The 16,124-nt window shown below is 33.1% G+C and overlaps 1 protein-coding gene across 1 annotated transcript in view; it reads right to left on the reverse strand.

The window, feature by feature from the left end:
• Positions 1 to 9,090: 9,090 nt before the first annotated feature.
• LOC116345691 (glutamate receptor 1-like) overlaps positions 9,091 to 16,124 on the reverse strand; it is a 162,893-nt gene continuing 155,859 nt past the window's right edge. The window contains exons 14-15 of the mRNA XM_031775299.1: positions 10,802 to 11,216; positions 9,091 to 10,602 (exon numbers count right to left, since the gene is read on the reverse strand). Of these exons, the coding sequence (XP_031631159.1) occupies positions 10,531 to 10,602; positions 10,802 to 11,216 (487 nt within the window). The 3' untranslated portion in view covers positions 9,091 to 10,530. The remainder of the gene's footprint in view (positions 10,603 to 10,801; positions 11,217 to 16,124) is intronic.

Consider the following 16,124-nt stretch of genomic DNA (forward strand, 5'->3'; position numbering starts at 1 on the left):
CGAATGCGCGGTGCAAAAACAAAACTAGTCCTGAGCCGCAGTCAATTTCGCTTCATCTTTTTTCTATGTAAATAAACAGCTAAGATATGAACACGAGTGTAATATTGTAAACTCTTGTGCTGTTTTTCAAAAAAAAAAAAAAAGACTGGGTGCTGCTGTTGTTTGCATCACAGTACTTGTTTGCTGTTTGCTTGCTTATTTATTCGTTAAGGCTAATGACAATAAATTTTGTAACGTGCTTCTCTTAACACAAACACTTTTTTCTTGCTACTGTGCACCATTGATGGAAGTATACATTTTTTTATGACGCATTGTCTCTTCAGTCGTTTGTTTACTGTTTACAAGGGGCAATTCAATGTTCGTTCATTTGATGCGAGCAAATAAAATGTTTTTTGTAACGCAAGTTCGACGCAGTATATTCTTTCATTTTCGCCAATTTTGCCAGTAACCCAATTTTTTCCCCTTTTCAAATTGAATTATGAGATTTACCTTGATAACACATGCTTTATCAGTGGAAAATTCATCAGCACAAAACGATACAGTATACGCTTTTTTACATACAAATGTGTTTACAACTGGTTTTTTCGCTGTTGTTACTGAATATTGTAATTTTAAAAGTTGGGGAGACGCAAGATGTGTGTGCACAGAGTAATTGACAATCGATTAAGGAATTGTGTGAGTAAATTGTTAAGAAGCTTTCAACAAATTTAAAAATTATGGAAACAACTCACCCATAAAGATTAATTCCAGGAAAAATTACAACAGATAAGCTATATGTATTTACATAAGGGTCTTATAAATGGTTTCAAACAAATATGTAAACAGGCATCTGTGTATTCAGATGTGAATGATTCAAACGGAAACTGAGTCATTTTAACTATAGAACTACTCCATTTCTTACACTATAAAATGAGTTCTATCGTGATTTTTTCACAAACTTGGCAAGAGAAATCGTTTCTCATCTTTTAATCCAAAAGTAATCGTAATTATGTTACACATAAAAGTGCATTTTCGAATATTTTCCATCTCTAAGATGGAATAAAACGTGCCATTTTCAGTCTCAACCATTCATATTTACATAAAATATTTTAAATGTTGGCAACTTGCTCTGCTACTAAACTGCTTTAGTGCTTTGAGAAGAAAAACCGACAATTAATCCGTTTCATATCTACATGAGCCAACCGTTCCGGAATATTTCTAGGCATTCCATTATGCCACACTTCGAATAGCTTTCCAAGCTTGACCATTTTGTTGATTATTATTTCGAAGAAACCAATTCAAAGTCAAAAGTTTATACAAAGTAGAAGGAAGAGCCGCAAATTATTATAGAAAATTAGATAAACAAAGAAAACGATATGTATGCGATGGGATGCCCCTTCTATGCATCGATATATGATTCTTTTTTTCATTTTTTTTAGTTTAACCGAAAGAAAAAACTACTTATTCGCTTATCTGAAAGCTTTACTTTCAAATTGGGTAATAAAAATTCATTGACATACCAGTGTCATCATTGTTCTCGACATAGTTTGGGAAATGGAATATTTTGTACATCACTTTTAGCAACAAGTTCGGAGTCATCATTTTGAATTATGAATGAAAAGAAACGGATATAGTTCTGGTAGCGATCTAAGGTACACCACAAATTTTCGAAAATCTAACATAGGGACGGACTGTCAACCAATTCATTTTCCGGAAAATTGATGAACAAAAAAGATTTTTTTTGGCAAAACCTCTAACTAATATATGATGTTGCAGGATTTGTGCTACTGACGTTCTCGCTGTTTATAAAGAAAGAAGATATGCTCAACTGATTGCATAAAATAAGGAGTATAATTAGAGGTTTTATACTGTATGAGCTTCATCGCTGTTTCTGCTTTCATCAGAGTCTGCGTGAGGTGCTAGTGTGCTCAATGCTCATACACCGCACATATGCACACATCATGAGATCGCCTCTAAAATGGATTTGAAAATTTGAATTTGAAATGGTGTGTTTGTGAAAATTGCTATTCCTGATTTGATAAGATTGGCATTCCATGAAATTCGTTGTAAACAGATTAACGACGATCAAGTTTAAAATTAGAAAGTCGTTTTTCGCTTTGATGTTGTTTATTAACACATTTTAGTTGTCGACAAAAATCGAGGTTGTCTTAATCAGTTGCACACCGTAAAAGTCTGCAGTTGATCACGTGATTGATTTAAAAGCATAACTTCTTTGGACTTTAATGCAATTTACTGCTCTTGGTGATAGAGGATAAAAGAAAGCACATGCGGTGAGAGTGAAAGAGAACGAACGAAAGAAAAGTCTATCAAATTAAATTAAGGAAATCGAACACACATTTCCGTTCTCGACATATTTCAACTTTTCTGATTCGCCCATTTTCCTTGCACCTCTCTCGTTGTTGTTTATGTGCGTTGTTCGACTACTTTTCTGTGAAAATGCTCAAATCTAATAACAATATTTCTTTTCAACCATGAAACGTGTGTTTTATGCATTATAATGCATTGCATTGCATTACATTTTACAGTATATGTGGCAAAAGCATTTCATTCTCATTCTATTCCAATCCATTCGTAAGGTTCATTTGGCGGCTTGCATGTGAGTTTCACGAAATTGAACTTTCTCGTTTACTTAGAACAAAGTTGACTACCATCTCGACGGTAATGCGCTTGCAAAGCTGATAATAATACATAAAATACACACATATTTACGGAAAATTCGTGCAAAGATAAAGTTTTATCATGAAGTTTTCATTATAATGCTTGTGTCTATCTTATGTGCATGTGTATGGGGTTTTATGCATGCCTCGTTCCAGTTAACTGTGCTACACATATTCTTTCCATTCTCTCAGTCGGTTTTCGATGCGATCAAATTGAATGGGCTAGCCCGAGTAGATAATGTATTTTCTCGACTGTCTGACTGCCTCTGCCTGCATCGATGCTGCCTTTTTTTTTGCTAATAGTTTTTATTATCCAATTTTATTTATCGAAATAGGACTATTTTCAGTTCATTTGATCGTATAACTACAGCTAGTATTGCTTTTTTAGTCTCATTTTTAGTTCTGCACATGCTTTGATTTTGTTTCTATTGTTCGACCACTTTTTCTTTGGCCATCGCATTACATTGATTTTTATTTGATTTTATTATTTTTCGTATATTTTAATCGGCATCAAAAATGCACATAACACCACCAAACAAATGAACACATTAAAAGTAAAAGATCTCAGTACTCCGTTGTGATAATTTATATTCATATTTATGGAATAACTTCATAATTTACATGCGATATACTCGTTTCATTTTTGCTTCTCATTTTTATTTGGTGTAAGAACACTTAAAGTTTTCGGCTCTTGAATTTTCATTTATAGTTTACATGTGCACTGTGAGTTACAGCCCGAAATGCCAAAAATGTCTTAACTGAAGACAATTTTATTGTAGAAACAAAAGTTCGTCTATTAAAAACACAAAAACCAATTTTACGAATATTTAATTGAAGTGGAAAACCAAAATTTACAAATCCTACTATTGTAAGCAGCGTTTGGGAATTTTTCTGGTAAGTAAAATACGATCTTTATGCACAAATAATGAATAAATAACATTTCAACGCAGAATTTTGGGTGAAACGTTCATAATCCAATCGGCGGATAAAGTCAAAGTAATATTGCACGATTAGTGTGCATTTTTGGTGGTCGTTTGTTATGCTACCGCTAATACATTACTATAGCTATTTAGAATTATAACAAAAGCAATTTTCTGTGCGAAATTTTGTGAATCGATAAAACCAAAATATATTGTTTTTGCTTTGTTTTGTAGATGCGAAGAGTGTGTGTGTGCAATTTATATGTGCAAAACGAAATGCATGGAAACTTATTTAAAAAAAGGATGAGAGAGTGTGTGGCACGAGGTTGCATCAACAATTTAATAAAAGCCATGAACACAATCCATTGCAACAGCAACGCCGTTTGTTATGAGTCTGTCTCCCCATCTAACGCTGAAACATCCCAATTTTTCGACAAGTGAAAATGCTTCCAAAGTGTTTGTCTAAATTTAATTGAGGATTGAAAGTTTCTAATTTTGCGGGCAGGTAGAAGAATACGAGTGGAGACGACATCTACTCTCCTGCTCTCCTTCTCTACTTCGTTTATATATTCTATTATTGCAATGCATCGATGAATCCAGAAGGCATAACAAATTCACATACAAGACTTGAACGCATACCGATACATACAAAATCAACAGAACCAAAGAGAAACACAGTGGGTTCATTTACGAAGATCCAAGACCAAACGTTAAGCTAGACACAAAACTGGGTAAATTTAATATCGCTTCCAACGATACGCGCGCACACACACACGTAAATGGTGTAGATTGTAAAATATTATTGCCGAGCATACATGAAAATGTAAATGGTATATAATGATTGTAATGTTTGCACACAATGAAAATTAATTGAATATTAATATGCACACATTTTGCTCAGCTCATGCCACCATAACGCCCGAATATCAGACACTCTCTGACAGCAATATTTTCGATTTTGGCGATGGGCGAACACGGGAGGGTAGACGAGATGAAGGTGGCTTTGGCTATCAGTAGTTTTTAATCTCATTATTCGCTCCATAAACGACGTGAGAATTGTTAACCATTTGATTTTTGCTCATTTTCGACATTTCATACGTTCAAAATTATTTGGATTGTGTGTAGCAATAATAATAAAAGCGTTTTAGTTTTCGCATGTGTGCGAATGCGAGTGCGAGAGTGTGTGTATTTTTTTAATATTCAAAAATGCTGTACCGTTCGCTCATATCATTCTGACTTGGCCCAAGCCAAGTTGCGTTGTGTGTGTGTGTGTGTGGTGGTGGTGGTGTATAGTCGACACGGTTCACATAGTCGTTTTTAATTTATTGAACTAATTAAGATTATCACATTTGATATCAAAGAGTGAAATTAAAATGAATGTCATTTTGTTGATTCTGCTATTATTACAGTTACATAGTGTTACGCTAATACAATATTACTATTAGTTCGTGTTCGCTTCAAGAGACCAATATTCATTACGACTGGTTCGATTTTTCTTTTTATCGCTACCAAAGAAATAGAATATTCATTATTTTCTTTTCGTTCATTTTATTTCTATTGCTTTCGTTCGTTCAACTAAAATTATTCCAATTTTCTCTTTTTCATTCTCTCTCTTCATTTCACATGAATTTATCTCAATGCAGTGCACATGCTACACAAACAAAACTTATCTAATACTTGCCACGCTCATTCAACCATTACAACACCATGATCCTCGGTGTCTTCATATTTTTCACTTGCATATATGTACGTATCGTTTGAATTCCAGCTGTTTACTGGGCATGATATGATGATGATTTTCGCAATTTCGTTTCCGGCATATATTTAACCGATTTAACGGCACCGTCTATCTGCATATATACATATACTTTGTTCTATCAATTAAATCATTTTCAAAATACTTTAATTAATTTTGGAATTTATTTTCAAGATAAATTTTTGTGTTTCTTTTTTGAGGGGGAGAAGCCAGAAGCGCACATTCTGGAGAGCTTTTTTAATATTAAACAACTATTTAAAGTCCGGCACTAGAGGCTATGGTTTCTGTTTACATAGCATACGCATGCAACAGCCACAGTGAATTCTCAATAAATTCAACTCAATAAAAACCGATTTGAAGTGATGATTGCAACGGAGATAATAATAATAAACGCATTTTCCATGTGGGGGAGAGGGCAAATGTTGAAGTTTCTGCAGATTTAAGTTGATCGAATCGAGAACTGAGAGATATGGAGAAAGAGATGTAAGAAAGACATGAAGAAATGTGACATAAATGGCAACGGCACACTGATGAAAATTGTTAAAGTAAAATAGAGATGCAATTTATATATTTACCCGATGATGACGATGGCGTTGATGAAGAATGGCTTAAAAGTACAACAAAACGAAACGAAGAAAGCCAACGAAAACGAACAAGAAAAGTAAATCCAAGTTCATGTTATGAATAACTTTTATCTATAATTTATTTGTCTATCCATTGCTTGAAGAGAAAGGGAGGAGAGGGGCAGATAGTGAGAAGGAAAGAAACCAACTGAAACATCCACTTCTTGATTTTAAGTCGAGTGAAGATTTTACAAGTTGCACGAGCAGAGATATGTCATTGTGCAAAAGCACTTCCACTGAGCAAACATCCACTCGAAATGGTTGATTTATATATACGCACACAACCTAACACTGATGCATACAGACATCCAAACATATAATCAATCGTAATGTACCAGTAGTGCCGGTTGCTCTCTAAAAGACAAATCGTTTGTTTTCTTGACCATAATCGGATAATTAAGACATGTTTTCGCCATTCAGCTTTTCGCTCAAAAGACCGCGCATACACAATACGAATTTCGGTAGAATTACTCATTGGACAAATGAAAATTACAAGAAAATAACGCAGATTTTGTTGCAACATAGTCGAATCGCATTTGAGAATAATACAAATTATAAATTATGACTAAAAACCAACAAAAAAATTTCTGACGAGGGTCTTCTCCAAAAGAATGGATTTGAAAATCACCCCCTCCAATAAATTCTGATTTTTTTTTATTGTAAAGACATCTTACGCTACTTTTTGAATTTACCCCCGTCCCCCTGAAATCCAAGACATCATAAGCTATAAAAGAAACAAAGGTGAAGATTTATTAAATCGTTATCGAGCTAGAAATATCAAAATTACGATTTTACTACACAGAAAATTTTAATTACAGCTGTTATTGGCTTTTACTATCGTAAACACGTTTATAAGATTTTACCATAGTGAAATTAGTGCTTATTAGAGTTCCTTGTTGTAGCAGAACTTTTATTTCAGACCAAATTGAGACGAGGTTCCCACATCTGTCAAAAATATCACCGCAAGTTTATTGTTTAACTTTGAATCCATATATATTGCTGAAAAAAAGTCATGAAAACCAAACATGTCCGTTCTGCATACTAGTAAATATTAAATCCATTACACATTTTCGACACATTCAATGGGTAAAAACATGAAAAACACCATGAATAAATTAGAATCAAAGTAATATGTTAAATGGCAATGTGCGGTTGAATAATTTGTGATCCGTAAATGTTGCAAATGAAAAAGTACGCTCGCTTTCGGTCGTTGTTTTTGGTTGCTGTTGTTGCTCAAATTAGACAGCCATGAACGCATCGCAAAAATGTATTAAAATACCATTCTAAAAGTCAAATGATAAAACACAGAGAGAGAGAGAGACATATGATATTTTACTTTGGCTTTTTAATATTTTATATATTTATACCATGATAAAGTTTAACAGTAAATTTTTGTATATTCACGATAATTACGATATTTGCAATTGGATATTTCGTGTTCGTGTTATGTTCACAAAGAATGCATATGAATTGGATTTTTTGGATGTTGTATGTTTTAATACTTATTTCACTCTCATGATTTTCAATCTGCCTCGTTTTATTTGGAAATTATTATTATTATTTTTTTGTTACGATTTATGAATGATTTCATTTTAATTCATAAAAGTTTATGTTTCACATAAAAATCGTTCATTTTGTTGACATACAGTGTTGTTATGGTATTGTTTAAATTCTTCTCACGGATTAGATTATGTTTATGCGTTTAATTTAATGTTAATAATGTGTTATTGATAATATTTCATGTACATAATTCGAGTGTAGTCCATCATTAAATCTAAAAAAAATTGTTTCCGTCTCTCATTATATTTTGGATTCTTTTTTATATTCCTATTTTATTTATTACATTTATTCAAATGCCATGTAATTGTAGTAATGTTAATTGGAATGATATGCACAAAAGTTCGATTATTGAGTCTCCGTCCGCAAATTCATACGAAAACTATAGTATAATACGGTTCAGTGAATTTTCGATGAATGAGAGTCGATTTCGACAATCTGATATATTCGATATACGTCATTATTCATCACTTTATTGAAGTATATAATTTGGATGCATCTAGATCAATCCTTTGTCAATTGTTTTGTTAACACCGCACTTTATTGCATACTATGAGCGGAATATAACTCAACAAACGAACGCTTGTGCACATATTATACAGTACACTATTTATGTTTAAATTGTAAATTTGTTTGTTTCTTTTTTTTCTTTAATCGTAATTTTATTATGAAATATTAAAACATATATGATTACCAGCGTTCCATATAACACTACGTTTTTTTTATGAACGTTTTCTCTTAAGAAAAAAACACACACATTTGATGCATTTGATTACAGACACTATCTTTAGTTTTATCATAATCTTTCTCATGCTTTGCTTTGTCTATGTTGCTTATCTGACTTAGAAAATAGAATATTTTTCCCCCAACAAGTGGTTAGGTTGTTTGCCCTTAAATCTATTATGCTATACCGAAAATATTCCATTTCGAAATCAAAGTATACAATTTGAAAAAAAAAAAAAATCAAACGAAAAATGGTTAATGTGCTCGTTTATGTATGCTACATGCATTACCGTTTTCATAGCCATTTTGAATATGAGAATTGAACACAGAATACGAGTATGTAAGCTGATATTTCATGTTATACGTTCACTTAGATACAAATTATCTTTATCAATATATAAGTAGCCTTTATGCTTTCCGTATGATTTCGAACAGTGTTTTAAGTTACTTTTGATTATTTTTGTGTTTTTTTTCATCAACTTTACCATTTTTAATTATACTAATCACTCAGAGCCTTATTAATTCGATCGATCGAATCGATCAAAACATTTCCAATCAATTTCTGTCTGGTTGTTGTTTTTTTCTTCTTCTTCGTTCACTAACTTCAGTATTTGAAAACTAACAATATAACATTATCATATACCAACAATTGAAAATAAATTGTCCAGTCTATTTTCATCCATATACAAAAGAAAATTCGACACGATCACCCTATTTACATCGATTCCATTATATTTCCATTCCATTTAAGTCTGTTACGTTTCATTTGCATGGTTGTCGCGCACAACTATCGCCTGATGTGGCAATTTGGGCGATTTTCCTTCTTTTTTTTTTTACTTAATTAAGTCTATCTATTAGAATGTTTATCTTTTTTTCTCGGCTTGTTTTTTTTTTCTTCACTGCAACTTTTGGCATGGTAAACCACAAATTGGTTGTTCAATTGTTTGACAGTCATTTGATCAAACCTGAGTACTAAGTACTAATATTTTGTTGTAATTATTATATTAGTGTTATAAATATTATTCCGCAGTAGATGCTAGTATTGTGTGCGCTTCTGTTGTTCGTTTTCTTTTTTCGTCTGTATTTTTAGTTTTTTGATTTTGTTTTCGTTTTGCTGTATCTGCAATTTTTATGTGAAATGTTTGCTTATTGATTGTTTCACCGTTTACATATACATATAAATGGATAATTTCGGATGAAATGAAGCATGTCTGAATGCCGAAACACAATTTAAACACATTTTTAGCGGTTATCGATGGACTAGAGGACTCGCTCATAATATTTTGTAAATATAATCAATATATAAGTAGATATTTGAGATATTTCACCGAAATAAATAAGATATTTCAGTCAACGATCTAAAATATCTTTTATATTTACACTTGAACGTTGTGAGCGACGTCACTAGGCTTTTTTGTCATTTCGCGGTGGCTAATTTCATTTAAAAATGTGATAAAATGAGCTTCAATTATCACATCACATCAATAACATAATTTGAAAATGATATGAATGTCCGCTTTGGGAAAAGTTTCAACTTAAATCAAATCAAATCTCAATTGCAACAAAATCAATTATGTATTTTGAATTTTTTCAAATTTTAATTAACTTATTTAGAAGAATGCCTTCTATACTACAGACATCTATTTAAATTGACTAAAATGGCTGCCTGTTTGAGATATTGAAATATTGACAGCAAAAGCATGTTGCATGTTTAATACGGACAAATTATGTTACCGAACACAAAATACATACTCGTATTGTTTGTGTGGATCTTGAATGAATGCAATTTATTGAAGATCACAAGCCATACGCTGTCTGAATGAAACTTTGACTAGTTGGAGTAGCCCATCGAGAATTTAATCACAGTAACCACTGCAAACGCTTCGTCAAATATATGTGGATAAATAGACATGGGATGGAGGTCGGATGGGGGGGGGAGGGAGGTTTGTGTTGATTCATATTTATACATATATCGAAATAGTAAAAGTGAGAATGTGAGAGCGAGATAGATAGATAGAGGGTAGAATATGATTCATATTGAAGTCATCAATTTATGAACAAATGACACAGTCGCACACTGCTATTTACGGAGGTATATAACATGCGTTTGAATGGATTTCGTTCGATGTTTATCATGTGTCAATTTCGGGATGCAATTGATGTTGATGCTGGTGTTGACGATTGATAGTTGCCGTTAAAACGGAACGACGTATAGTACTATTGCCGGTGCTTCCGATGATCGGTGATGGACGTTGCTGTTGGAGAATTCGTGCGTCGTGCGCGTGACTTTGTTGTCAAATTTGTTGTGGATTTTGCATGTCAGCATCGAAATGAGCTACCGCTGACTGAGTACTGGCTGAATAATACTGTGTTATGCGCGCCACGTGAAACGGAACGAAAATACATGAAAGAAATTTAATGACAAAAGCAAAAATTTTAATTCCTCAATGAATTCACGATTATTATTATTTTTTTTTCTTGTTGTTCATTGTTGCAATTATTTATCATTACTATTATTAAATTCGATTTTTGTACGATTTTTTTTCTTCTTTTGTGTTTACTTACCGCTGTTCCATTGTTATCATATTCACAGCCTGGCTGCATTGTTAACTTCGTTTTGAGTGCTTCGGTGCTGTGTTGCATATGCTGTGGATGTGTTTGCATTTGTTGTGACGTTTGTGAAGCTTGTTGATGATGATGCTGATGGTTATGATGGAGTGTGTGCGTTTGATGATGTTGCACAAATTTATCGTTTCGTTTATTCAATATAAATTCCAAAAGAGCGACGACAAGCGATAAAATTAAGCCACCGATTAAAATAAAGAAAATGCCAGCCACATTTTTCAGTGACAATTCATTGCGTGAAGTCTCTTGTTTCTCGGTTGGATCACATTCAGTGTTTTCAAACCACCACTTATTGAAGAGCTCCGTTAGTTCGCCACTTTCAATCAACGATAAAATGGCCAAGTTTATTGGTACTCTGCAAAATAAACAAGAATAAATGAAATGAAAAAAAATACACCACTTATTTATTTTTTAAATCATAGTTGAGAAGATATTATGGTTGAAATGTTTCTTTAACGTTGTATTCAAAATGAATCGAAGCCAATTTTTGTTTAACATCAACGTACATTTTGAATTATTTATTTTGTTAATGATGTGGCACGAATTGCCGATTCAATTGCGCATCGATCTTGTCTAGTTAATTGTGTGCATTCCGATGAATTGTGTTTGGCATTTCATTGACCGCTATAAATGTGTTTGCATTCCACTGTTGAATGTTTAATGGCATTGATACGAATTTTGCTGTTTTTCGCGTTTTTGTTTGGTCACATTTTTTTGTTTGTGTCAATTCAAATTATTATCATACATTTTTGATAGATTGAAATGCACTGTCGTGATTTAAATTTACAAAAGCTCGATATATTGTAGTGTTTGTTGAATCATAATTGTGTAACCAAATGTAAACACGATGTTCTTGTTGATATGCGAGCGTCAAAAATTGATATTTTTTGAAGTTTCAACACAAAATGACGCGGCGGACGCTCGTTCCACAACACAAAATTAATTTATTTTATTTCATTTTTGAATAATTTTTATAGAGGGTTGACTTCGTTCATGTTACGATATCTATATCCACATCATCATATCAATGAATGTGGTTCCATGTGTGGCGGCGGGCAATAACAAGCATCCACACACACACACAAAAAATAATGGCAACAACTGTAGACAAACAGTTAAACACGTAGAAATGGTAAATAAAATAAATTTTAATGAAAATCTCATAAAATTGGTTTTGTCACAGCGCTCTTCGCGCTTTTTTTTGTTGGTTGGGTTATGCGAAATGATACATATGTGCAGTTAAAAACTGTATATAAATATGTGTGATATAGTTAACCATTTCTGTGGCAACGAACTGTCCTCAAAATAATTATTCTTCTCGTCTGTTTTTATGATGGACTCAGAAACGAATAAAAAAAAAATTACAACATAATGAGACAACTAATTAATCAACCTTTTAACTTATTCCTGTTTGGACATTGCATGAATTGAGTTTTTTCCATGTTTAATTGGCTGTACAAAGATTGTGGGAGAAAAACAAATTGATCAAAAAAAGGAGATCGATTCCATGCAATATGGGTGCACAGCAATATGTTTTTTATGATATATTTATAATCGGCAGTGCTAGCGCAGCGTTATTTTTGACGCGTTTCTTTGCCTGTTGGCCAAAAATTGTTTAGCAAACTATTTAAAAACGTTTTCATCAAATGTCCACTGTGGTTTTAGTAGAGACATCACAGTAAGCGCTGTCACAATGTTGCGTTAATATCTTGCCATTCGTTCCCCCAATGGATTTCATGCATTCGCTTTCGATTAACATTTCAAATAATTTTCATTTGAAAATTCTTCGAACTTGATTATTCCAATTAATTTAAAAAACACGATTCTTTGCGCATATTTCATAGTGGCTATTTTTAGCCTCATGTTCGATCTAAATGACTCGGCATGTGCACACATCGTTTGAAATTATGACGTTATAAAGAAAAAAAATGTGTATTTCATCAAATGCAATTTTGTTCGTACGCTGTTTCCCTTGCTTTTATGCGCACTTGTATACATTTATACATATATGACTATTTTATTGCATTTCATTAATCATTATTTATAATTAATAATTAAAAAGTATGGTCTTTACTCTCTTTCACTCGTCCGCCAAACATAATAAAAAATTTCGAATATTTTTCATATTTGTCTGAGCTTATTTATATAAAATATAAATGAATGAAATGCATTTTTTTGGTGTTGGTTGGTTGAATATGTTACGTTTGTATACGTAAATAACATATTTTTTTGCCGTGGTGGTGACAATGTTTATATTACCAACATACACCAAATCCAATACGATGACCGACAGTGTATAAACAAACACTAAATTGCATGAAAACGACAGAACATACATAACTTTTTTGATATTTCAATTTATCCACACTCACGAATTGTGTTTTTTTCTCCCGAAAATCAAAACAGCTTGAACTATTCAACATGCATTGATAAGTAATATGCTGATAAAAAGAGTTACAAATGTGAAGTAGTTTTTTCAATTCTTGCAACAACAATTGAACTACAAAAACCCGCCACGTTGATTAAAATTCGGGGTTTAGCGATTACCATTTTGCTTTGTATTTTTTTCATCTGCGTTTTGTTTCTAATAAAATGGGCACCAAATAGTCGATTTATCGTCGGTAAAATCTGTTGGAAAAAAAGTTATGCTTTTGTGAAAGCACCTTTTGGATTTTTTAAAATAAATCTTATATCCTTTCTATTATTGACACAATTTAAAACATGTTTGAATTCAGTTTTGTCAATATTGCTAAAGCCCACTGTTAGCTTTATCGAGCACGCTCATATTCGATTTAATCCAGGGGTGGAGGACTTTCTTTTTTTTCACGTCATGATTCACCAAACAAAAATATTGCTATCTTACACAGACAAAATGACAAAGCTCATATTTACTTTTGTATACGTGTATTCAACGGTCGATTAGATTCATGTATGTGTGTTAATCTCTATTTGAGCCAGACTGGCTTCATTCCTCTTTTTTCAGACGTCGGATTAGTTTGTTCGATATTTAACATTGTAAAGAGAAGCGTTTTTCAATCTATTTTTTGTGTCAATAAATCGATATGTGTTGATGGCTTATGGAGTTAACATATACAGTGGTTTCACCAGAGACTGCTCAATTAGAAACCAAAATTTTTTCAGATGAATAATCAAAACCAATTGCATTCCACATCAAACGGATTTAAAAATTAAAATAATCGGCAAAAATCGGAGCACGACGAACAATTTTTTCTCTCTCTCGCAATAGAACTGTGGCTAGATGTGTGTGCAACGTGCACAAATATGTCTTTTTCTACTTTTCTAAATGAAATGAGAAGTCTCTCAATATATTTCTATTATTTTGTGTGTTGAAGTTCTTCCATTGATTTTACTCTCGCCATAGTTCAGAATTTTGAATGCATTTGAAGCGTAAATGCCTTCACTTAACCCCCAATCGCGTTTCATTTGATTTTATAGATGTCAATGCAAGAAACGATGTACTAATTAAATGAAGCATTTTTTTTCTATCTCTCCATCTTTCTCTTCTTTCTGTTAAAGAGAGAGAGAGATTTATTATTCTTGTTATTGTTGGCACTCTGGATGTTTATGTTGTTACAGAAATTGAGCAAAGAAATAATATGATTATACGATTGCTATTAGGGTTGGAAAGGGAATTTATTATGAGCATTATTATAGATGAAAGAAGGAAAATGTGAAGCTACTGCAGATGTTGAAAAAAAAACGGCAAACGCAAAAAAGCGCAAAGAGCGAACGAGCGAACGAGCGAGAGAGTGAAAAAAGATATATATATATAGAGAGAAAGTGAACGCTCACAAAAGAAACGATTGCAATGAAATGAACTGAGCAACAACAATCTGATACTCGCCATTCGAAAACATAATTTAATGCCTTCACACAGCCAGCCGAACAACATGGTAAAATAATCCACATTTACTTAGTATCCAGCACAATGAAATATTCACGAAACGATGAAAAAAAAATTAACTATAAAACGAACGAGATCGAGAGAAAGAAACACTGAACACGAAAGAGAAAAAAAAAGACAGTCGAGCAAAAAAGATATGGAAAAGTGGAATACCAAATGAATCGCGAGCAAAAGAGCGATTCAAATGGAGCTACAATATGACGACTGGATAGAGAAAGAGACGAGCACGCAAATATGCATCCACTGGAAATGGCAATGCGATTCAGAATTACGTTCGAAAGTGTGGAATGGGCGATGGAAATGACAGGAAAAACGCAACGGATTCCGAGGAAATCAAAACACGGATGCGATTCAGAGGAATAAGGAATAGAAACAGAAGTTATTATCAGAAAACGTTCTACGGAAATTTTCTTCTTTCATCGAATTTCATTTTTATTTCTCGTTTTATTTCGACGTTTTTTTTCTTCTTCCTCATTCATTTTTAGCTATCCACGGATCGCCGAACGCGAATGCGATCAAACCAGTTCGTGTATGTGTGTCAGAGTGTGTGTGTGTGCGAGAGAGAAAAATGGGGCGCGCGAGAGCATTTGGTAAATGCATGCCGAACGTGCATAAAATGTACGTGTATATTTCGATGCATTTGCATTCGATTCGAATCGGTGTGTATATGTGTGTGTGTGCATTGCTGTGCAAGATGAAAGTGCATTGGTTTATCTGTCGCGTGCACTTTACACCCGTCATTCAATCCTTTTGTTCATCTTGACATTCGATTCGTGCGCAGAAAGAGATAGAGCGAAACATAAAAGGACCAGATATATACATTGCTGTAGTTTTATTTTTCTGCTTTGGTTTAATCGTCATTCGATTTTGTGATTTCATATTCTATTTGCCTGGCTTGGCATCGCTAGAGTTCGGCTTTCGATTTTCATTTCGATTTTTGTTGCTGTTGTTGTGCATGTTGGTCTTTATGTGCGTTTTTTCTCTCGGCTACATTTCATTTGCTTTCTTCACTACGTACATTTCTCGTTTCTTTTTTTGTGATAAAACATACGATTGGCTGTTTTTGTTTTGCAATTTTATGCGATGGTGTTACTTGACGATCGAATTCACTTCGGCAAAGCCAATGTTCTCTTATGCGTTGCGCCAAATGCAATTCGAAATGCTTTTTTGCTTTTTACATATACACACAAACACACACATAAATCACGCTGCAATTCTCTTGGTGACTCAAAAGAGAGCAAGATAGATAGTAACGAAACTAGTGCAACACACTCGAGATAAAATTGAAAGACGAAGCAGCACAAGACAAAAACAAAACCAAAGGAAAAATACAAGGAA

The sequence above is a fragment of the Contarinia nasturtii genome, unplaced genomic scaffold (genome assembly GCF_009176525.2).
Source record: "Contarinia nasturtii isolate CC-2019 unplaced genomic scaffold, AAFC_CNas_1.1 Cnas_scaffold_129, whole genome shotgun sequence".
NCBI classification, from domain to species: Eukaryota; Metazoa; Arthropoda; class Insecta; order Diptera; family Cecidomyiidae; genus Contarinia; species Contarinia nasturtii.